At 34.6% G+C, this 24,849-nt stretch overlaps 7 protein-coding genes across 7 annotated transcripts; all 7 read right to left on the bottom strand.

Annotated features, from left to right (window-relative positions):
- Positions 1-1,907: 1,907 nt before the first annotated feature.
- Positions 1,908-2,132, bottom strand: Tsp_10568 (hypothetical protein). Its single transcript, XM_003372274.1, has 2 exons — positions 2,119-2,132; positions 1,908-2,055 (listed from the first exon to the last, which is right to left on the bottom strand). Exons 1-2 carry the CDS (start codon positions 2,130-2,132, stop codon positions 1,908-1,910), a joined length of 162 nt encoding a protein of 53 aa, XP_003372322.1.
- Positions 2,133-3,334: 1,202 nt separating this feature from the next.
- Positions 3,335-5,615, bottom strand: Tsp_10569 (glycerone kinase). Its single transcript, XM_003372273.1, has 4 exons — positions 5,613-5,615; positions 3,664-5,525; positions 3,536-3,563; positions 3,335-3,397 (listed from the first exon to the last, which is right to left on the bottom strand). Exons 1-4 carry the CDS (start codon positions 5,613-5,615, stop codon positions 3,335-3,337), a joined length of 1,956 nt encoding a protein of 651 aa, XP_003372321.1.
- Positions 5,616-6,891: 1,276 nt separating this feature from the next.
- Tsp_10570 (solute carrier family 25 member 36) lies at positions 6,892-9,214 on the bottom strand. The gene is made up of 7 exons (XM_003372272.1): positions 9,177-9,214; positions 8,026-8,159; positions 7,827-7,917; positions 7,668-7,768; positions 7,427-7,572; positions 7,156-7,351; positions 6,892-7,088 (listed from the first exon to the last, which is right to left on the bottom strand). Exons 1-7 carry the CDS (start codon positions 9,212-9,214, stop codon positions 6,892-6,894), a joined length of 903 nt encoding a protein of 300 aa, XP_003372320.1.
- A 1,444-nt stretch (positions 9,215-10,658) lies between these two features.
- Tsp_10571 (DnaJ protein) lies at positions 10,659-14,587 on the bottom strand. Its single transcript, XM_003372271.1, has 13 exons — positions 14,539-14,587; positions 14,128-14,475; positions 13,978-14,076; positions 13,616-13,910; positions 13,464-13,558; positions 12,725-12,915; positions 12,555-12,635; positions 12,142-12,491; positions 11,882-11,982; positions 11,700-11,798; positions 11,231-11,412; positions 11,137-11,161; positions 10,659-10,855 (listed from the first exon to the last, which is right to left on the bottom strand). The coding sequence occupies exons 1-13, from the start codon at positions 14,585-14,587 to the stop codon at positions 10,659-10,661; spliced, it is 2,112 nt and encodes a 703-aa protein (XP_003372319.1).
- Positions 14,588-16,156: 1,569 nt separating this feature from the next.
- Tsp_10572 (50S ribosomal protein L27) lies at positions 16,157-22,230 on the bottom strand. The gene is made up of 9 exons (XM_003372270.1): positions 22,049-22,230; positions 21,338-21,804; positions 19,915-20,030; positions 19,535-19,637; positions 19,097-19,261; positions 18,440-18,493; positions 18,099-18,187; positions 17,905-18,044; positions 16,157-16,400 (listed from the first exon to the last, which is right to left on the bottom strand). Exons 1-9 carry the CDS (start codon positions 22,228-22,230, stop codon positions 16,157-16,159), a joined length of 1,560 nt encoding a protein of 519 aa, XP_003372318.1.
- A 750-nt stretch (positions 22,231-22,980) lies between these two features.
- Tsp_10573 (hypothetical protein) lies at positions 22,981-23,593 on the bottom strand. The gene is made up of 2 exons (XM_003372269.1): positions 23,420-23,593; positions 22,981-23,154 (listed from the first exon to the last, which is right to left on the bottom strand). Exons 1-2 carry the CDS (start codon positions 23,591-23,593, stop codon positions 22,981-22,983), a joined length of 348 nt encoding a protein of 115 aa, XP_003372317.1.
- Positions 23,594-23,989: 396 nt separating this feature from the next.
- Tsp_10574 (hypothetical protein) lies at positions 23,990-24,773 on the bottom strand. Its single transcript, XM_003372268.1, has 3 exons — positions 24,666-24,773; positions 24,524-24,577; positions 23,990-24,466 (listed from the first exon to the last, which is right to left on the bottom strand). The coding sequence occupies exons 1-3, from the start codon at positions 24,771-24,773 to the stop codon at positions 23,990-23,992; spliced, it is 639 nt and encodes a 212-aa protein (XP_003372316.1).
- Positions 24,774-24,849: the final 76 nt, after the last annotated feature.

Below are 24,849 nucleotides of genomic sequence, written 5' to 3'. Positions count from 1 at the left end.
TATCTCATTAACAATTAAAAAGCGTAAAATTGAGAGTATTTGTAATTAACAAGTCCCCTTTTTGAGTGTTTGCATATATGACGAAAGAATTCAATAATACATTGCACTTCCCTAGAGGCACGCCTTTTGTTTACTTTGCCTATATGCAAATATGTCCAAAAATTAGAAGAAATACCCATCATAGACGCATTGGTTTTTTATAAATTGTTTATTTATTTTCTTTTCATCCTTCGAATTTAATCATTTTGACAAAATACAACATTTTATTTTTTATAAAATCAGAAAATGAGTAACTCTGCTTTAGCAGATATAATGACTGTCAGATGCAAAGATAATGTCTCTCAGATGAAAAAACAATACAAAAAATAAGTTAAATAGTGATTTTTATTTTTTACTAGCCAACAGCACCAACAACAACCGTAATTGAGCAATCGTGATTAAGTTTATTCTGTCAGTATCAACAAAAGGCATTCGTGCCACAAGGAATGACAGAAGTTGATCTTCGAATGTAGATAAAATATGAAATGAAAACTGCATATTGTTGCAAAATCGTTTTTTAAAATGAAGTTCAAAACTGTCCAGTTTATTTGCATTTTTGGTGTTGCGTTTGAGTTCAGTGCTTTGCGTTCCAGAGTTATTGGAATCATTCTTTGTTCTTTTCCTTGTTCCTGAGTTACATCTTGTACCAATTCGTTGCGGGATTTGGTCCAATTCGGTGGTATGGAAGGCAGGATATATAAATTAAAGCGTGCCGGCAAACAGAAATATTGGAGGTGTTCAAAAGTATGCGCTGAATGTATAGAACGTGTTCCTAGTTATTAACAATTACTTTATTTTGGTATAGGATAAAGAAGGCTGCGGGGGTGCAGTGTGGACAGATTTAGAAGTTCCGCCTGGGATCGATCGAAAAGATCACGTTGAAACCTGCCGGGTAGATGAGCACCTGGCCTATATAGACTGATGGCAACCGTAAAAACTTGGGGTACAGATGGTACAGTCACGGTTGTACCTCAATGATATCAATAGCATTTTACCATCCATGCCATTGTGGCGAGTAAGCTGGTGCCAGTAGTCTGTTGCTATGTACGGTTAAAGATATTGGCAAATAAGAGTTTATTTTTCAAGCTTCAATAAAGAAAGCGGCTGTCGTTAGCGTCAATCTTTATCCACAAGCAATAATTTGTAATTTTGAAATCGCCCTGATACCACTTTTTAATGTCGTTCACTGATGTTGTTTATTATTGTTGTTGTTAGTGCTGTTGGCTAGTGAAAAATAAAAATCACTATTTAGCTTATTTTTTGTATTGTTTTTTCTGAATTATTACTATCGCATTTGATATAACGTCACTTTGGTACAATAAAATATAGAATAATGATAAAAATTATATTCGGGAATGTTGATCATGAAAAAGTATAAACTTCACCACAAATAATATATATAAATAAACAAAATTTCAATGAATGACGAAACCTCAAACAGACACAATAAAATTTTGGAATAATATTTCCATTATTAATGTTACGTCACTACTATTAAAGTTTCATAATCCAAAATGTAATATTTGAACCAATGAAATGAAAAAATATTACAGCTAATCACAAGGGAAAGATTTGAATCAATGAGCAATTAGACAAGGAAAACCAATACGACAAAGATTTGACGGTCCAATAAAATAGCGTAGTCAACGACCAATAAGTGAACAGTGGGACCGAAGAAGAACATCCCCTCTCAAGTATTTATGAAATGTAACTTGTAGTTGCAACTCCAGGTCGTTATCTTGAAAGGTAAGATTCCCAAAATTGTAAGCAATATGTTATTTTATAAATTATTATATAATTACCTCACGCTTATAAGTTACAGACAGATTATTATTTTTCAGCTTTATTTTCAATAATTTTAAAGAAGCTCAAAAATAAATCCAGCTCACCGAATTGTTTGCCTTGTCATCGTTTAGTTCCATGTTCCTTTTGCACTCCTGCATTCGACTGCTTGAATTTCTTTCAGGAATTGAAAGGGATTGAAATATAAAAGGTTTCTGTATTTCCTGCTTCCCACTGAAAATGCTATTAGAGACGCATGAGACATCGTACGCGTACCGCTATTGCGACTGAACTCACGCTAGCGAACGCATATTCCTGGAATAAAAATTTTCATGCATTTTCTGCTGAACAAGTTCTATGCCAGCTTTTCATACTGCTGAAAAATATCAGGAAGTAACAATTGATACACGGAAAACTGAGCTAGAGACTTCAAGACTCAAGGTCATTGTGTTTTTCACTCACTTTTTATTCGTATTATATATCTATAAGATACCCCATCCAAATATTAAACGATACAAAATTAGCATGGAGTTCACAGTAGATCCACAGTCTCTATTTCTACAATTACCTTGAGCAAACAAAACTTTCATTTTTATTAATTTTAAGTTACACAAACAGCAATACATGAAATATGCATTTGCAGTATTAATAATTGTATTATGCTCCACTGCTAGATAACACTGGATTGCATAAATAATGGAAATTAAATGAAGTGAAACATAAGTAGAAGCAGTATTACTTTATCTTTCTTAGGTGTCCTGTTGTTAAGATGGGAATTTTTGCGTGAAGCCTTTCCGTTTATTTGTTTTGTTGCTATTGCTCATAACATTTTTCAACTTCTCAAAATATTCTTTAAACTTCATTTAATTAGCTTCATTTGAGCAATTTATTAATATGCAGTATTCATGAATTGTATATTCGTTAATACCGCTAAGCTGTATCTCATACATTTGTTTGACGTGTTTCAGAGTAAGAATCATAAATATCATGGTTTTTCAACGTCGTGTTGCAAAGGCGTCATACTTGTTTAGAAGAAACTACAGGCAAACTTGTATGCTAGGTCTTTCAGTTTATTTGCTTCGCGGTTAAGGCTGGCTACAAGCCTCAACTTTAATATATATATATATATATATATATACATATTTTCATTACTGTTGAAAAATATCAGGAAGTAACAATTGATACATGAAAAACTGAGCTAGACACTTCAAGACCGAAGGCCACTGTGTTTTTCACTTGCTTGTTATTCGTCTTATATATATATATATATATATATATATATATATATATATATCTTCACTTAATTTGGTTTATTCATGCGACGCAATGGTATCCAATGACAGGGAATATTATAATCGTTAATTTTGTATTATCATCAATAACTGTAATGGTAGGACGTTCGATTCAATTTGTAGCCAACTATTGTCTGTCACATATTGATGGTTTTTTACATATTCTATTTAAGGGCATTTTCAGAGCCATGATACTGCGGAATATTTTGCGTGCGCTATTCCTACGAAGATAATGCCCATATTGCAAGCGTTTTATTGTTCATTAAATAAATATCTGTCAATGTCTGTAATGAAAATGTATTTTTCAAATATAAACATATAATAATAAATTTCAACATTTAATGTCTACTAGTATTAATCGATAAAGAAATAACACATCATACTATCAATCAGCTGAAAAACGTACATACTGTACTAATTACCTTAATCGACTTCACCATCAGACCAGACCTGAAAAACCACCGTGCAGCAATAGAAAAATTACAAAAATAAAAATAATACTTAATTTACATTACTTTCAGTCTATGCATCAGAAAAGTGTTGCAACCACCAGGTGACAATATCATTCATGACCAATAATATGGCATACGCACCGGCATCGGGTTTTTGAAGAAGCTCTATTGGTACTTGACATGCTCGACCCGTTTTCGGTCGCGCTTTGGTCGTCGCTTCCACGGCTATTTCACAATTTTCAATTAAATGCTTCATAAAATCACCAGTGACAACTGGTGAGCCATCGCTGAATAACAACTGCTGGGAAAGCAAATCTGCCAAAGATTTCATAGGATCGAGAAGAGTTCGACTGCCAAAGGTGGTTCCACTGTAAAGTTGAATTGCATCAACGCCTTGTATGAAACAGTTAAACCAAGCAAGACTGTCTGTTGAATTCATCAAGCATGCTGAACCGGCGCTGAAAAATATGGACAATAAAGCTCCTATTGTTCCGCCAACTTTTTCTTCCATCATCAGTGCAATATCGGAAAATAATTTGCCAGGTGCAGCAGTCGAAAATAGATTTTCTTCTACTGACACGATAATAATGTTAGCCGCTTTACTCAACGTACTTCCACAATCGCCATCTCCGCATTCACTATCCAGATAGTTCAACTTCTGCTCGTTCTGTTTTAGTGTATCACATATAGTCAGTATCAAGTTTCGATATTCCAAAGATTCCTTTTCATCAACTGTAACGGCATTTCTCGTCAAATCGTTCCCTTCGTCAATAATTTGAAGACTGTCCATTGATGGGTACTTTAAGATGTAAGCGTCGAGATTTTCAGAAGGAATTGTACCCATAGGCCATGCGTGGCAACCAGTTGGTGCGTCCAAATAATCAATCCATTCTTCTTTGTCAATACGTAGCAAACTAATGCTTATCCCATGCATATCGATCGACGTCATTAACGTCCCAGTATACACTCGGACAACTTGGATTCCTTTTGCCATCAGCCATTGCAAAACTTCTCCTGTAACCACGTTCATCTCAAGCTGGGAAACGCTTCCAAGATTGTTTATCATTACAGCAAACAATTTTTCACTGTCGGACAAATCGTAGCATTTTATATCGAATCCGTTTGTAAATAGAGTTTGCATCATTACATGAACAGCGTTTTTAGCGTCCATGAGAGGAATTCTGCGCATTCCAGATTCACCGTGTATACCTATGCCAAAGTGCATCTCGTTCTGGTCGATGTCAATCATTGGTGCTCGATCAGGAGGGGAACAAGTCGACAAACCGAGCCCTATCGTATTGAGATTTTTTTTCACCAAATCGCATTCGACTGATATGTTCTGCAAACTCTCTCCAGCCTCAGCCATCGCTCCAATAATTTTCAACAAAAACAAACTCCCAGCTAGACCACGACGACATTTCATCAAATCTACTTCTGAGAGTGCACAATCATCGTCCACAACGACGAATTGCATGGGTAGATTTGGAAACAGCCGTTGGGCTCGTTCTATTGCGACACCAAAATGCAGCCGATCGCCTGTGTAATTGAGAATTACCACCATAACTCCAGCAGCGTTACGTACGGCATGCAAGGCAGCTAAAATGCTCTGAGAAGGCGGTGAAGTAAATATTTCACCAATAACAGCTGCTGTCAACATTCCAAAACCAACATAACCACCGAACGCTGGTTCATGTCCACTTCCACCGCCGCTAATGATCGCCACATGGCCCATATTTGTTACGGTATTCAAATCGGATCGAATTATTACTGGATATTTTTCAAGTTTACAAACTTTGTCATTTCGCATGCACAAACTTTGCATATTATCTTCAACACAACTGCTCGCACTGTTCAGCAATTTCCTTGATTTACTGTGCTTGCCATCTTGTAACAATTCTATTCTTGGAGGAAGAAACTTGTTTAGAAATTTCTGAATCACAGAAATAAGAAACCAAATCATCTAAAAGTGAACTGATTCAAATAATTTTTACAATAACAACAAACTGATGCTTCATTTATTTTGCAGCTATTGTGATAATTAACTCACCATTAAAACTGAAAAACACTGAAGAGGGAAAAGAAATGAAAAAAAATTAAACTTCGACAAATAGATTCTGATTAATATTATTGGTAATGTAGTTTACTGCAAATGAACTAATTATATAACAAACAAACCTTTTTAAATCAAACAAACAATACATATAATGAAAAAATTTCAAAACCTTTTAACAGTGAGATGATAAAAATATGTAAAATTTTTCAAACCGTTTTACAAATAATAAATAAAAAAATAAATATTAACTGAAAATGCAAATTTTACAGAATACAATTATTCACAAGAACAATATGCACAATTTCAGATACAGCTGAATTCTGTGATGAAAATAAAAATAAGGTATTATTATACATCTTACAGTATGCAGATATAGTTTTTTCGTACAGATTTAAGGGTGAATGAATAATATAAATATTATGTGGGACATTATCATGTTTTTACTAATAAGCATAAGGTTCTGTTGTTTCAAGTGACAAATCTGCCAACTATCTAGTGTTCAAGGAATTAATTACTAGATGAGCTAATTATCGGACAACTGAAATTTTCATCATAAAAATAAGAAAACAATGAAAAATTCATCATTAAAAGATGCTTTAAATAAAAAATTTCCGAAACAAAAGAGCTGATTTTTCGTTGTTACGTTGTAATTTTTGTGCTTATTTCATTTAGCTGTCATGACGCTTCCATGATTTGTGTAGCAGCGTATTTGCTTTTCATTTCGCTCTGTTGCCGCTTTCGTGGTCCATTTTGAAAATTATTTACGCGAACAGTTGCGTTGGAATTGTGCCAACTGTTGATCAGCTCAAGCATTGTAAAAGATTTTCATAAAAAGTGCCAGAAGCGAAGATTGCGAAAACTTTTGTAACTCGGTTTCAAAAATTGCACTGTTCGTTCTTCTAAAACCGTGTTCAATCTTGTGTTTCTATTTCTTAGCCTGTTTGCTATGTGCAGTATTGTTGTATTTCGTTATGCTACCAAATTAATATGGTTATTTTGGAATGGCAGTTGACTGTTCCAGATTGTCTGTATGCAGATTCTAACAGAACGTTGGCACTGTTATTATCAGGATATCAAGCAAAGACATTCAAGAATAAAAAGCCAACAGCTCGTTTGCTGTAAACTGAACTGAGGCTTAACTATTGCCCGCCTGGCAGTAAAAACATTCCACTGTATATATGACTATTTGTGAACATTTTGTTCGTAACACAACATGTTTATTTTCTCAGTGCATACGCTTTTCAGGACCGATATAACAACGACAGAATATTGCTTATAAATTCTTCAAAAGGTAAATCACCAATTCGTATGTTCCCATTAGAACAGCACTATTAGGAACAGTTTTCATCATGTGCACAGTAATGCCGCTGTACAGGCCAGGCCAAGATTCTTGCTTGAAAATCTTGATCAGTGTATTGAAAAATCCTCGATAGAGACTGTTCCGTTCACGCAGACGAGTGCGCACAACTTCTGCAATGTTCAGTCCACTTTCAATATTTCATAAAATACAATTTCTATTTTTTGTAACAAATCTCACCGTGGGGATAAGTGACTGTAGTGGCACAAAATCTAGCAACTCCTCCGAACAGCATCATCAGCGGCAAATTTAACGACGGCTGTTTCAATTCGTTATCTCTGGATTGATTATAATTCATGTAAAATGATCGAAGCTCTTCATAAATGACAAAATGCAGAATCGTTTCAGAAAGACCTGCATAAGATGCAGTCACTCCCTTTAATTAAGAAAAATTTAAAAAAAAACAACAAAGAATTATACTTATTTCTATTTGAATGCAAATTAAATCTACCTTTAAAAATCCACGTAAACCATATTCTTGATTGATCTCGCTTATACATTTACGAATATTCATCCTTTCCATACCGGCTCGATGATCAAGTTGCATTCTCGTTCGGATCATCCAAATTGGATTAGCCAATGTTGTTGTCACAAATCCTATTTCAAAAAGAAACAAAATTCAGAAAATTTTTTTAATCAAAAAATTTCTTCTTTTACAGTACAGAAAGTATGTGAAATAAAATATTTTCAACCTGAACAACCAGCCGAGCACATGTGCAACAAAGCTGAACCAGGCATCAGCACGTTTTCGAATAGTTTTTTAAACTCTGCATAAGCTGTGAAATAAACTGCCCTGAAAAAAATAATAATTCTGTTTCAGTCAGAAAAATAGACTATATTGAAAATCCAACCTGGATGGCACAATGCCAATCAAACTGGGTACCAAGCCTTTCCACAATGCCGAAATACCTTCGCTGCGAACAATGTCACGAAAAAGATTAACTACAGTAAATTCTCTAAATATTTTTACCAACGTCAAATAAATCACTTCTAAATTTGAAAAAGAGATTCAAAATCATCTGCACCTCAGAACTGGAACTGTTAAAAGACGCACATGACCGCCATCGCATGATGGAGACACGAAGGAAGTACGACCGACGCGTGCCTTCAACTGAGACGATTGCATTCTTGTTTTCACCACTTCCAAAGGACATGTTACAGTTGCACTAATCATCCCTGCACAACTGCACAAAAACTGTTATTTGACATAGATATTTTTAAAATCTACACATTCAAATATTACATATTATACTTTATTGCTTTACATTTGTATAATGTTCCCGCCCAAAAATAATTTTAAAAAATATAACTAAAAATTATTTCAAATAATTGTCCAAGACAAAAACACCTAGTGCACTATTTAGTAATAGTTTAAAATACAAAAAGTAAACTAAAACAGCAAAAGGTTTACATTAAGCAGCGCTATTAACTTCAAAGCAAATTATCTTTACTCAAAGACTAAAATAAATTAACAAAAATTATTTTACTTCTAAAACTACTTTTTTAAATTCCAACATTTTACTTCTTAACTATCAAAAATGCAATGTAATCACAACTGCAAGATAAACAAAAACAGGATTACAGAAAAATGAAAAAAAAATTAATAAAATGACAAATATTCACCGTTGATTACAGCGGCAGAAACTGTGCAAACAAAATCAAAATTGTCATTCTAGTGCAAAATTACATAAAACATTCTTTGTTTTGTTCACAAACAAATAACAGATCAATCAATACGTACTTTTTAAAATGCGTTAGTTAACGATAACTTCTTTAAAGGTTCATCAAGGAGACAACAATATCAGTGATAAATAAAAATAAGAAAGATATTAAATTACGTCGCCGTTTAAAGTAATCCCCTTTGTTGCATCATACTGAATTACTTACAAAACATGCTACTTTACAATTGTTTGAAAATGAATTTATAATTTTTGTTTGAATGTTCAATAATTAAATACATTAACGCTGAAAAATCAAATAAATAAAACGTCAAAAAATATATGCAAAACTTCATGAAAACTTTCAAAGAATGTCAAAATACAAAATGACCATTTGGGAGTTGACTTTATTGTCATTATCATATTTGCTACAATAAATATGTTCACTGTAATCTTTAAAGCGACCAAATAACACGATTTTAACATTAACTCACTTCAACAATTAGTGATTCTTCACAACAATTTTATAAACAACAAACTCACCCACCACTGAGTAGATTGAGAATCGCTTCTGATAGCATCTTGATATAAAAAATACATATACCTTGGTTGAAAAAAATTAAAATAAGATGTCAAACTAAACAATTTATTTGACCAAAATCAAAATTAACAACTTCTAGAAATGTGCTACAGTACGACGTAATAAATGAAAATGAAGTTTTATTCGTTTAAATGTAACATTGCTGTAATGTTTATTAATTGCTGAAAAAATTTAAACAGATAAAATGATTGGATTTTTTATTAATCCTATTTATATTTACATTATATAATGCCATTCATTTTTGCCTACTACAGTCGACCTTGAAATTCGCGGTTGAGCGTACCAGAGAAAACCGCGAATTTCGAATTTCCGCGAATACATGCTCCTCCCGTTCATTCGCTTCGTTGATGCCTTATAGTCCAATTGATGTTGCGTAAACTGCTGTTACAGAACGTTTATTGATTTTCAAGCTAAGTATTTATCATATATTTATTTTTTTTAGCATACTACAGTCTACAATTAATATACACATAATAGTCTACAATGCAATTCTTAACAATATAACAGACTAAATGGGGGATGCGTTCTTGCATGCACGATTCGAGTTCTAAGTGAAATTGCCAACTAAGGAGGCAAACGTTCTGGAATAGGGAAGTTTCCCTGCAACAAATATTAACTGATAATTCTCCGACAAAGCATTATTTCTCAATCTGATATGCAACTTTGGAACTCTTCGTATAATAAATATGTAGAACGACTCATTAGAATGCTTCAGACATTTTCCATTTACTCTGATTGTTTCAAAATCAGGCACCTGATCAAAAATCGCGAATTTCAAGGGCCAACTGTATTCATTTGACAAATCTACAGTAACCGTTTACCATATTCCGTCAAAATTTTTATCGTCCGATAATTGTTCATGATAAACGTATAAAATAAACAAGTCTACTTCTTTGTTAACCGATCAATTAATTTTTCATGTTGGACAGTAACATGTGAAACAAAAGAATGCATTTGCTTTTTCAAATAATTAACTGCTTGAAAAGGTTTATATTCAGTAAATATGAATTGCGGAAGGCCGATTAATAGCATACCAGTAAAACATTTAATTTAGTTCTGAAATATTTATTCGATAACTGGATTGTAAAATCTGACAGTAATTCGTGAAAACATCTTTGAAGTATCCAAACGGTATATGTATAAATGTATAAATGATAAACGAAATGTTCTCTATAGATACTTCACTCTTACCCAAGCCATTCCCCAAGAACACACATTATATTGAAAATTGAGTAATAGTGATAAAATATATGAATAAAAAACGAATAAACAAAACAGAACAGTATAGGCAGAATTTAACTGCATAATTGTATTTAAATCTCTTTTATATTGATATCACTTGCTTTTGCTTTCCAAATTCTGGCGTAAAATACGAATGAACTGCTAAAAAAAATTAAAAAATTAGCTCTGCCCAAAACAGGACTTCATGAAGTTATTGCCTGAATGCGCTGCACGCATTCCTCTTCAGTTCGTGTCTGTACCATCTCAGTAATACGTTTAAGACGATCTTCACTTCCAGGAGGAAAATTGATAACCGCTGATTCAAATCTCTTTTCTTCTTCAGCAGTCCAAGGTCGAACCTCACCAGGATTTACGTATGCCACAAAAGCTTCTCGATTACCTCAAAGCAAAAAATACATTATGCTCATAATAACAAAAAAATGCATCAATGTAAAGTGAAGTAAGTGAATGATGTGAAGGCATCCTCATTATCATCATCTGAAGATGCAAACTGAAACTATCTAGTAAATTATATAATAGAATAATGATATTATTATTAATTAGTTAATATGAGTAAAAAGAGTATGAATTTGTTAAAAATTTTGATTAGGAAAACAAAAATTGCACTTCATAAAAAAATATGCACTGTTGATAATTTATCAACTGTAAAAGTTGTATTACCATCTCCAAGAAGTCGAAGAATTTCCTAAACAAAAAATACGATTATGTTTATTAAACTTATTATTCAAAGAAACTACTAATTATTAAAACGCACGTTGTAACGACGAAGACATGCCACCTGAGTACGACGAGGAAGTTTCATTATGATGCGCTCCCAACGCTTAGGTGTCCCTGGTGGATACATTTTAATCGCTTTCTTAAACTGTTCAATTTCTTCTGGAGTCCAACTTTTCGCCTCTGGCAAAGTACAGCATACTTGATCTGCTTCTGCCGCTTCTGAGTAAAAAAAAGAAAAAGAAATTCAGTCACGCATACGCAATTCTTTATAAATTATCACAGTTTCATATATTAGAAAGAAAAACGAAATTTTCCATTTTAAGCATACTCAAGTTTTATCAGTTTTTCCTGCAGTTTTGAAACGATATCATCAGTCACTGCATATTTTATCTGGCAATAAAATTTTTCAAATTCATTAAATTCAAACAGTATTTATTTATTTATCTATTGTCAATTCGTATTTCTGAAAACTTTTAATACGTTGCTTGAAAAAAAAACGCATTTACCATAGTCGTAACGGGTGGTTGGAGCAGCTTCCACCACAGCACGCTTTTTCTTCACTAAATTCAAAGTACCTGCAGTAGCGTTTGCTCGACCTGCTTTATCTTAAAAAAACAAAACAAAACATATATACGCCGAAAAAGAAACAATGGGCTTAAGTCACATAAAAAATTATTTTTCCTTATACCGCTGTTAAGCATTTCCTTGGCTACTGCAGCGACAACTTTAGGGGTTCTATTGCCTCCAGATGTGCTGTGCCTGTTAACGTAATCGGCAATTAAGTTCCATCTAAACAAAACCATGAAAAATTTACATTAATCAGCAGTGAAAATTAACATATTTCAAAAGTTTAATTAAAATATAAATAAATAAATATATGATATAGAAAACAAATATCTAATGCTTAAATTTTAAATTTTACAAAAACAAATATGAAAAAAACGAAACATTTGCCTCGATTTTGTCCCGGTTGGATATCGAGACATGCCTCGAATGACAAGCTGTCTGTCTTCGTCATTCCAATTCTCATTTGCCTGAGAACAAGCCAATCTGTTTTTTCGCATCTCTGCTTCTTCTTTTTGCTGCTGTTCCAATTTTTCTTTTTCTGCATTTCTGTGTTCATCGATTTTCGCAGAAACTTCCATGTAAGCTTGCATTGCATCTTTGACACTTCCCGCTTCTTCCAATTTCGCATTCAAATGCTTCATTTCATCAAATGTCAAAACAGTTTCCAAAAGAACTTCATTTTCCATAAACTTAAGTTTATCGCCACCAACAGCGGCAAAATAATCATTTTTCTAAAATCAAATTTTACACTCTCAACAAAATAATGCTCACAGATAAAACACGAAAAACTTTACTTCCAAATGTGCGACAATTTTCTTCTTTTCCTTCGAAATAGCTTTCTTCGCGGCATGTTTCTGCCTTTTTAAGGCCAGTGCCTAAAACAATTCATTAAAAAAATCTCAAACCCAAGTGGAATAACCAAAAAATATATAATTAAAAATGCATAATGAAAAATTAAGCGTACTTCCTGACGTGCTTTTTCCAGTTCTTTTTCTTTCTGAAGTCTCGCTTGCTCTTCTTCTTGCATTTTTCGGGCACGTTCCGCTTCCGCTGCCAAACGACGGGCTTCTGATTTACGACGTCTCTGCTCAATTTTCTTCTGTTCCATTTCCATCTCGTACTGTTTAATTCTCGGATCGCATTTCCGAGCACTGCCTGAAACAAAACACAAAAATTATATACACCGGCCATTTTCTTGACAGTGCAATGTTTAAATTTCAAACACAAAAAATTTCATATTGTCACTGCCGTTGATTTGAAAATACATGGTTATCTTAAATCAGAAAAACCTGACAAATACTGTGAAAAACAAAACAACATTAAAGAAAAAAAAAATTTTATCAGGCAAAAATATTACAATACTACTTGAGTTTCACATAGTCTACAATAAGACAATGTGCCTACAGTAAAAAAAATTCACCAATCCGAAAAAATATTACAAAATTAACTGTCAAACTAAACAGCTTATTTGATAAAAACAGGCAAATCAACACAAAAAATTGAGAATTACATTGATGCTGAAGAAACAAACTATATTAGCATTAGTGTAAAGAAATACTAAAGAAAACAAAAAATATAAATGAATACATAAAACAAAAAAACTGAGATAAAAAAATATTCAGCGTGAAAACAATTCTAAACATAAAACTTGCATTTGATTAAAAACCGACAATATGCGATACGCTTTTCTAAGCACTACTTACGAACTAACAACGAAATGCGCTTGCGTTCATCTTTCTTAAAAGATCGTCCTTCCGTTACATTCTGATGTCTCATTATCGAACGACGTATATCACGTCTGAAATTGAAAATTACATAATTCCAATTTACAAACATATGATAGCAGCAAAATTACGGAACGTTAAGCTGATTCAATGTCGATACTACATCCCATGTGCATTCACGCCAACTTTGAAAGTGCGACCAAAAACTATAAAACGCACGCACTTCTGAGATATCAGTGTTCATATCGCCTAGCAAAGGAACCGGCTTAATTTTAGACCAGCAAGCGTTTCGTTTAAAAGCAGGCGAAAACGCCGCGAAAAATTCATCGTTGCTGTATTCTTTAACCGAAGGTACGGATTCATCAAAGCTAGGATCACAACTATCATAAGAGCGACGTAGCACTGGGTTGGACAATACATCATAAGCTAAACCAAAAATAGTAACATTCAATAACTGAAAAACAACAAAACATGATAATAATAATCATAATACCTCGTAAAATACATGGAAAGTATAAATTCGAATTTTTCCACAATGCACTATTTGAAGCAGTACCTTTGTCCGGATGATGCGTTAAAATAAGACGATGATCTAAATGCCATAATTTGAAAAACTGCAATAATAACATGGGAAATTACTTACATGCAGCTTTAATCTGTGCACTAGTTGCCTGCTGACGAAGTTTGCTTAAACCCAATATTTGATAAAAATCACACTCAGATGAGTCAACCTGGTTCAGATACATTATATATCCAATGTATTTTCTGTTTGAGATGTCATCAAATTCAGACATGTCAATATCAACATTCGGCTTTGACTTGGAGCCGACGTCAAGATTACAAGCTCTAACATTTCCTGCTGCTACTGAACCCAACATGTTCAACTTATACTGATAGCCACAGTAAAAGATTTTTCCATATCTGTTGATGTCACGACAAATTTTACTTTCAAAAGACAAACCAGCAGGTTCCACATTTGGTCTCGCATTGGCTAAACAGTTTAAAATATATGAAACAAAATATTCAAAAATAAACAAAAGTTTACATTGAAAACCCAAGCGTGCAACAGCTTTTGTCAAATCTTCGACCATAGTTTCGCCCATTTCGACTAAACAAAACAGTAAACTCAGTTGAAAAATTTTTCCAGAGAAAAATGTATTTAATAAAATACAGCACCAAGCTTGAAAAAATCATGCACTTTAAACAATTAATTCAATAAAATTATAAATGCAGTGAATGTTTCACAAATACTTATTTCACTTGCCAACGTCGAGATTATTATACTCAATGTCAAAGTAAAACAAAATACAGTAATCATTAAAAAAACAAACATGCTTCAAACAAATTCTAGTAACTTCGCGTTTTTCAGGTCCAGCTGAAACTGTACTTAAAAAATATTTTAATTAATTTACATTAATATATTTCAATGAAATAACGTGAATACAAAACATTTATCGTCACTGTCGCCTAATATCTTTATTTAGGATCAAATGCTCTGTAACGAGCCACTCGTTCGTCACCCAAACCGGACTATAATCACAGTCATCGTTAGGCGACGACGGGCCAGTGTCGACCGGCGGGTTCTTCCGCGCGGTCATATTCTCCGCTTGGCTTCCGCCGGCTCTTAAAACAAATACGAACGAGGAGCGACAACGACCTGCCGCCGCAAGCATCGAGAACCGACAACCACTACTGCTCCGCTCGATGCCAACAACTTACTACCGTAATCCTCATTCGATCTTCAAGTATCTATCTGCTTACGGTAGCTTTATTGTTCTTTTTCCACTTATTCTTGTTTATTGTTCTTCTCTGGACAAATACAGTTGTTAGGGTGATCCGGGACCGCTACAGCTCTTACTTGTTCAGTTTCCTATTTGCTGAGAGTTTGATCTGAACTCATCAGCGAAAATTCGACCCCATTGTTGTGATTGGCTGTTCGCTGATAGGCTGTATGGGGTTGTTCGGTAATTGGCTAATGACTTCTGCTATAACTGAACAAAGAAATGTTAAATAAACATGTTTATCTAAGTCATTCTTTGTTTTCGTAATTTTACATGTAATGACTTTTTACGATGGCAACAGAGCAAAAAAATAATTTTCTTTGCTTTCACTTTTGTTTGGTGAAATCATTTCGAAATGCAACAGATCCTTTTTGATCTGGAATGTTCAACATGTGATTATCATCGCAAAACAACAATTGCAACTTGAATGTTTATCAATTCAATTATCGGTTTAACTTTAGATATTGAAAAACAAATTGAATACAGTTTACACAAAATGTATAATCACAAATTTCTATTTTAAACAAAATTCCAGATTTTATTTCTTCTTTAAATGAAACATGAGAAGAAAAACAACAACTCTTGTAAACAGGAGCGAAAGAAAGAATGGAAAGATTAAATTCTTCTGCAAACTAGAAACATTTTCAGAGAACAATCAGGCAAAATCAGAAAAGTATTTCGATGCTAACATTCAGCAATCACCACTCCCAGTTTTAGCTGAAAACTGCAGCTGTAAACAATTTATCAATTTTAGATTTTCCCTTTGTACTTGAATAGCCTTCATCAGAAAAATATCCGACAAACAGAAAAGAACCTTAGGCATAAATCTGATTTAATTGTTAGCTAAGAAGGTAATTTGTATGATGAGTGAAAGCAACTGTTGGCTGACATTTATTTTAAACAGAATTTATGCACTCGGATGTATAAATAAAAGTGAAACAGTTCGAAAGCTGAAAGAAAGCGATGAACAGCACCAGCCAAGCACAGAAGCGCTTGAAGCTGCTTCAAATTCACTTTGCAGTGGATATCGCATTCTTTGATGTCAGCATATGTGCGCCATTTGTCTGTGATTAATAATCTTCTATCAACATCAACAAAAGGCATGGGTGCCACAGAAATATCAATCAAAGTTGATCTTCAATTGTAGATAAAATGAGAAATGAAAACTAAATGTAGTTTCAAAATGATTATTTAAAATGGAATTTATTTATTTTCCTTTTTGGTCTTGCGTTTGAGTTCAGTGCTTAACATTCGAGGGTTATTAGCTAAGGAGCAAAACAAGATCAGATATCATCATCCGAAATTTGCCTGCTGAAATTGTGATAGATACGACTTCCTGGACTGGACGGTGATAAACAGGAAATGGACGCGGAAATGGATTCCGTTATTAACTAATACTGGAGTAAGCGGGAAGTACACTATGAAGCAGGAAGTAAAGCAGGAAGTAAAATGCTACTGCGCATGAAGCATGACGCAGCTAATTAAGCTTAACAAATCAACCGGAACGGTGCATAAGCTATTTAATAGAAAATTCAACACTGCAAATGCTATTTTATTATGTGAACAATGAAATGTAAAAGTGAAGAATTATTAATGTTATTTACTAAATTAACCAGTTATTTAAAGCCATATTCAAATATTGCAAGACATCTTGTTAAATGCTGTTCTTAACAACATACACAAAGAATATGCAAATGTAAAGAAGTTAAACATTAGCTTTAAGCATATTAACTTTGTTGTTGTTATTATTCTTTTAACGTAATAAAAGATAGCTAACACCATATCTTAAAAAGCTGTGTTTTAAAAATAGTAAATGCTTTTTTATGTCCATGTAAAGTATTTTAATGGTAATGCATTCATATTTGGAAAAGGCTTGATAAACAACAATTACCCAATCCTTGATCAAAGCTTAATAGCTAATCAAATGGCAAAGTTATTCACCCAATCATTTATCATAAAGATTAGCTAATAAAGTAGTAGAAACTATTAGTCAATTACCGATCAATCGAGTGCAACTTATCAGCGTACAGTCAATCAGAAGAAGGGGGCGAAGTTCGGGGGAAATGGGACGCGGATGAGCTCAGAATAGCCCGAAATGAACATCTCATCATCAGATAGAATGGTCAAAAATTAATTACTGTTAGAAGAACAGTATGCATGAAGATGGAAATTTAAACTGTAAGGAAAGTTTGAAAATTTGTGAATTAATAAAAGAACCAATAACAAAAGTTGGTATTTCCTTTGTTTTCATCATGTTTGAATATGCGTATATAATTTTAGTGCACAGAGAAGGTCTATACTTTGAACTTTCTTCGGTAAATGTTGATAATTGTTGCTAATAAAATCGAGCTTTGCTTAAATATAAAAATGCTTTTAAATGTACTAAGATGAAAAGGAATGAAATTTTGTTTGGTCTTTTGTAAATGAATAACTTGTACAACAATACAGCATTTTTCATATCAGATGGCACCACAAAAACGGCATTTAATTTAATAGAGAATGAAAAAATCATTGAAAAATAAGGTTAAAATATAATTTTATTAATCATCAACAAAGCAACATTAAATTACATCACAATTATGAAAATACCATAAGTTAAAATTAAAATTAAAATTAAAAATTAAAAAGTTAAAAATCACTTTGACAGTGGTGGTGGTTTTACATTTTTCACATCATCAACAGTTACTGATTCCAATACTGAACCACATAAGCTATATTTTTCTTTAACTGGTTTCTTGCTTCCTTTGCTTTCTTTCTGCATTCTCATCCTTCTTTGAAACTAGAAAAGAAATTATTAAATTTCATTCATGCATTGTGAAAAATAGTGACTCACGGTTTTGAAACAATGAAAATAACACACAACTGTAATAATCACAGATAAGCTAAGACCACTAGCTGTGACGATCAACAATTCACATATCTCTGAAATATGAAAATAAATATCAAAATCATTCCTGATCATTTTTAAATATTGAAATTTAGACCATTCAAAAAATTTAAATATTTAATAAAACGTAAGCTAAGTAATATCTGTTTATGTAAACAAAGTAGCTACATAAGAAGAACATTATTTGCTATTTTATAAAAACAATGCTTTGATACTACCTTGTGGTTCAAAAAATAAATAATGATGGTAATGATAAGTAACGGCAAAACAAAACATGCGAAACTTACTATAACTGGATTTTGTTTTACAGTCTGTTGCATTATTTAAGTCTTCATTAATGTCTGAAAAATGCAAGTAAATATTAATTAAATTTCACACTATGCATTCTTTTCAAATAGCAGCAGGCATACAATATATCTTCTAATGTAGTAATTCATCGAAAACTTATTCTTCTAGATTTATATTGCTGAAAACTCATTTTGCCTAACGCACACCCTAAACCTTAGATTCCTTAGAATAATGTATAGCTTGAAACAAATGAAATGCAAAGAAATTGTTATTCATAAATAAAACAGCATAATTTATGAATGGAGCGCAGCAATCTCATAATGTAAGGTAAACAATACTTCATTTAATAATTCAGCACTGCTGAAAACAATTTTCTCACAATAAAATTTTAATGCTGAATTAAAAGATGTTCTTATAATAAAAGCCATTAGCTTTTTCTTATTTAAGCAACGATGGCAGCATTGAGCACTGCATATGATGATTACATCCCTCAAATAGTTCATGAATTTTCTTCCAACAGTTTTATACAACGTAACGTCATACAATGATTTCTCAGTAAAGATTAGCATAATTAAATTAACGTAGTAAAAAATAAAATTAACGCCATTAAACCGCACAAAAAAACATCAGTGCATATTCATAATAAACCTGCTTACCGTCAGTGAAGTTTACTATCGGAATACAATTAACCACCGTAAAAGCAACATCAACAGAAACTGTCAAGTTGGCGTCAGCAGCCTCTTTCCCATCTGATTCAACAATGCTACTACTGATACTCTTCAAAGACTCATTCCTTACATTTACATGATCATCGTTCGACCCTGGATGAATATTTACATAAATTAAACACTGCAATTTGCAATGTAATGAAATTCTTAATAAAACAAAAAAATATGGTAATACAAACTGATCACAATTAAGTTATAGGAAATTACATATTTAAATAATATTCATCCAATAAAAGCTTAACGGATCAAAAAATATTTAGTTTTGGAACATTTTTTTTCTTTAATGAAAAAATGAGGTAGTCCCAAATTACTTAAATTAAAGAACTTCAAAATTAAAATTACTCAAAACTTCAGTTAGCTACTCACCATTCAGATGTTTCTCGTCCAAAAAATTTTCATGGAACATCATCATACTGCTTCCATTTATATCATTAACGCGACTAACATTAAGCACAGCAATTCTTGATGCCTTAAAATAAATGCAATAAAATCGTTTCATATAAATGTATTTTCAGATACATACCACTTGGCCAAAAAATGCTGTCAGCATTAATGCAACTACAAAAGTCTTCTTCACGACCCTAAAATTTTCATTGGGAAAATCATAAAGTGTTTCAGTTGTAAAATTCATAATTAACCAGCACGCCGAATTATAAAAAAAACAAATTTTACTGTTAAAGAAGTTAATAGTCTCATATAAAAAAACAATTGGTCGAAGGATAAAATACAACTTAAAAAATACTTACATTGCCAAAAACATTGGGAAAGACAATATTCACTACAACAACACAGGAAAAAAGAAAATGCGAAATGCAAAGCTCAACAAAATAGAGCAGCAGTAGTAATGACAGTTTAAACAAAGCTGAAACTTTAAACAAAAAAAACTTTAAAATAATTTAACTAAGAAGGAAAAGAACTTGATTTTCAGAAACTGTAACAGTAGATTTCTTTACAAAAATTGACATCAAAAATAAAAATTCCTGTATAACCAAAAAAAAGTCGAAATAATCAAGCGAAAGCAATAGCCATGGAAGTGACAGTAGTCTCATGTTATGACTGCTTCAACTTGACAGGGTATACCATTTGGGCAGCACATAATATGGCCTCGAATAGCGAAATAATGTTGAAAATAATATTCGAAAATTATACATTTAGCAAATAGATGTACAACCGTTTATGAATTAGAAGGGAAATATTGTTATGAAATTCTCAAAATGTAAAAGTTGATTTCATCAGTGGCATTCGCAATATATTTGAATCACTTGTCGAACAGTGGTCAGACAACAATGTTTTTGAATAGCACAGTAATGAGTAGATGTTAAAAATTGATTTCATAATTATGAAAGGCAGTTCTTGAAAATTATTTTCAATGAAACTTATTATGATTAAATGATTTCCGTTGTACTTTCAAGTGAATTCATCATTTATCAATCGCTATATGCAAAAACTTGCTTCATACATAAGCAAACCTGTAAGAAAAGTAATACGAATCAAGAACAATATTGATATGCTGAAATAATTTTAACAGGCTTGAAATGTTAAAAGATATCAGAGTTGGTTTTTGAATTTCAGTTTCAAGTCTAGAAATTCAATGGATTGTAGCGCTCTTAGGCGTTAAGTGATTTCAGACCATCACGAGAGGTTAAATGTTTATTATACAGAGCAAAAAACAGCGAATACAACAACATCAAAAAATAAGAAAAACGGAATAGCAATAGCACAGCACAGAATCACCGTCTTCCGACATGGCATCGGTGGGAGGCGCAGATACAATTATCTTCTACCGTCGTCACACTGCCACCCTCTTTCAGAATAGTTCGACAAGAACTTTCTCTAGAAGATATAATCCCGCAGGTGACCAGGTGGACGTCGCCTACGCGTCAGTCATCCGACAATATCTGACGCAGTTGGGGAGAGCTGATCATGAAATAAACAGTCGACACAATCAAGCGAAAGGAATAGCCATGGAAGTGACCGTAATTGAAATCTGAATAATCATAGAAAACGGTCAAACTCTCTTCAGAGAAAAAATTAATCCACGCTTTGAATACAAACGATTGGCACAGTGACAAAATAATGTATCGGCCGTTTGTTTTCAGTACTCGATCAACTTCGGCAAACACTGCGTTGGCATGCTTCAAGGCATTTTTCCGTTTTTGTTGACATTACTGCATCCAGTGGAGACAGTGCTGGCTGCAAGTTGGTGCTGGACAGTACCACCAATTTCACTGGCATTGCGATGGACGATTTGCCTTTGCATTTGTACGACATTTTCAACCGTCGCACGGTGCGTCAGTTCGACAAGTGCCATGGGAATCGAATTACCGATTTGGGTTTTCGTCCCGGTGGCCTGTGGTTGGTCAGCAGTAGCTTGGATTGGACGATCAAAGTTTGGGACTTGGCGTCTGCTTTTCTGGTCGATGTGCTCGCTTTTGACGATGCTTGCCGGTCTTTTGCGATCAGCCCCAACATAAAGTACATGGCCACTGTCCAGTGCGAACAACGCGGCATTTACCTGTGGTCGAACAAAACCTACTACCGTCCCGGCATTGCGCTGAGACAGTTGCCGGCGGACTATGAGCCCGCGACTGTTTTTCAACTGCCAGGAACTTCTTGTATTGATGAAAAGGGGTCGACTGAAGGTGGGGATAGAATTGTTGAACAACAGCCAACGCAGCAAGAAGTGACAGAAAAAGATGGTGAAACAGCAGTACACAGAAAATAGCCCCACTGAGGGCAGTGAATACTTGCAGAATCAAAAGCACACAAGTCACAATGGATGGAGTAGTGATTTCATGGGTTTGTGCACATTTTCGGGCCTTTCAGCAAATCGTTGGGCAAACTTGTCTGATTTGGACCTGCATCGGCAACGCAACAAACCAAAGCAACAGTTGCTGAAGGCGGGCAAGGCGCCGTTTCTTTCTGATAACCACTCCGGGCCTGGTGCCCAGCTTTGGCGTTGAAGAAGAACAAGTTGCACAACCGTCACGCTTGTTGAACTCGCCAATTGTCATGTCAGCGTCGAACCATGAAGCTTCCATTTTTTCCGACATATTGCTCATTATTGAAAATGATGTCGCATATTTTTCAGCTTTTCACCATTTGCTGTCGCCCAATGTGTCATCGGTATACAGCGAATTGGTCAATTTGAGAACAGAAAGTGGCGCCGGTTCTGAACGGCTGTTGCAAGTCTTTATACAAATAGCGAGCAAGGCAGGATCGACGGCCCAGAATGAGTTAGGCCGACGGAGGTACTGACCATGTTATCGAACGTGGAGACTTGTTTGGAACACATGAAAATGCATTTCGGCGTCGCCCGTGTAGCCCCGGAGAGACGAGCAGCCTTTGTTCAGTACCATACTGATGGAGGTGCAGAGTGTAATGTGAACCATGCAGGTTTAGGTGACGGACGATTACGATGGCCTCATGTCGGCGCTGTTTCAAGCCTTCGGGGTAAAAGGTGCGGGTGTATACTGGAAACTTGCGCTGGCTGTTCTCGAATGCGTTTCCTGAGCTGAGTGGAGCAGTCGACAAGATCCTGCGGCAGTTCATGTCTAGTCGACGTAGTACCGCAAGTTTTTAACGGCTTTGCGAACATCACCGACCCGTTACACCGGCTGCTGGAAAAAGGAGCCGAGTTGGACTGGTCAAAAGCTTGTCAGTCCTCCTTCGTCGCGGTGAAATACAACCATACATCAGCGCCCATCCTCTCCATTTGTAGCTCTCGCCGGCGCTGAGTGATTTCCGACGATCGTGAGAGGACAAATGTTCACTATACAAAGCACATAACACCGAATACAACAACGACAAGCTTAGAAAACGGAATAGCAGCCCCACAGAACACCATCTCTAACTTCCGACATGGCGTCTCCTACTGTCATTGTCCAACGAAAATATCGGTGGAATGTGCAGGTACAATTATGTTTTACGGTAGTCAGGATTTTTCTATGAATCCACAAGAAATCATATAACAACATCGTATCGAGCTGCAATAAGATTGAGTATATTTTAAAATATTTTTTGATAGAGAATACATCTTTGAAATCTATGACAACTGAAGAAAAGGAAATTCTTCAAAAGATTTATTATTCATCAATTGAGATTTTCTTTTTTGAGAATAAATGCACAAAAATGTTGTCATGATGGTAGCATACGTGGCGATATACAGGAAATATGAAATTTGAAGCAAACAAGTCCCCACAATGCTTTCATTATGAAAAGAAGGAACTTGATTTTCAGATACTGTATTACTGCAGTTCTTAGTATGATGCAGTTAAAAATAGAAGGTGAGGTTTCACCACTTGTAACCAGTGTAACCAAGAAGAGAATGTGCATCACGACTGGAAGTTCTACGTGCTGTGAAGCATATGGCTCGTGTGGTGAACGAGACAGTGTTGGCGATGCCTCAGAAAAACAGAGAAGCATAGGAAGCAGCTAAGACGGTATAAACTCGGCGACGAAAAGCGAGCGACCAGAGTTGTATGTTGTTTCGTGTGGTGCAATATTTGTGTGGTGGAGCTCAATGGGAGAACGATTATTGATCAGATGTATCGGCATCCCGGAAAAACGTCCCATTACAATCTACACTGGACGCCAATGAGAATTCTTACAGTCATCTCGATACGATCAACTGTCACGTGAATTGGTCACGTATATCAGTGACCCATGGTTTACAGGCTTTATTCATAATGTTAATTGTATGGGACGTTGGAAACCATCATGATTCCACACCTCGTTCTATAGTCTCTGCGCCGATCATGAAATAAACAGTCGACACAATCAAGAGAAAGGAATAGCCGTGGAAGTGACAGTGGTCTCCTGTTACGGCTGCTTCAACTTGACAGAGTGTACCATTTGGGCAGCACATAATGGCCACAATGACAGAATAATATATCGGCCGTTTGTTTTCAATACGCGATCAACTTCGGCGAACATTGCGTTGGCTGTATCGAGGCATTTTTCCGTTTTCCAAGACATCATTGCATCAATTGTGCCTTTGTCCAAGACTGCACTGAATAATTGGTCCGCATATTCCAATTTTGTAGCATCGCCACTGCTAAACGTCAACTCAGGACGCCGCTTTCGGTTGCGGTAGATTTGCTTCCGGATCACCGACCGCACGATGTCGATGCTGACGATGTTCTTGAATCCGTTGTCATACAACGAATCGGCCAAGCAAGACGATCCGCAACCAATTTGCGAAATCTCGTCCGAACGTTTCAGATATTTCATCAGCACACTGCCGAATTTGCGAAATTCGCCGTACCTGTGATTCTCGAATTCAACAAACTCACTATTCTACATTTACTATTCTCTATATATAAGTTATGGCTGCTTCATCTTGACAGAATATACCATTTGGGGCACACATAATGCCCTTCTATGGTAATCCGATCTGTGGACTGTTCTCTAAAATACCTTACATATTGCTGGAACTGGGTTTATCTTCTACGATGATCATGGAAACACATTCATAATAACAAATATATTATGTCACGGGATGTTCTCTCTGCAGTGGCTGGTGCTCATATTTATGTTGTTTGATGATGGTAATAGACTTGTGAATACATCTTGCACGTTTGTGAATGATAATGTTGCCACCCATAATGCTTTTGTCGATACCCCTTCTAATTGAATTTTTGAGGCGAACCAGCTTTTGAACTTTCTTCTTCCACCTTATG

Source organism: Trichinella spiralis, assembly GCF_000181795.1.
Source record: "Trichinella spiralis strain ISS 195 chromosome Unknown Scfld9, whole genome shotgun sequence".
Lineage (NCBI taxonomy): Eukaryota > Metazoa > Nematoda > Enoplea > Trichinellida > Trichinellidae > Trichinella > Trichinella spiralis.
The sequence above is the reverse complement of the archived record's forward strand: the minus strand, read 5'-3'. Positions and strand labels throughout refer to the sequence as shown.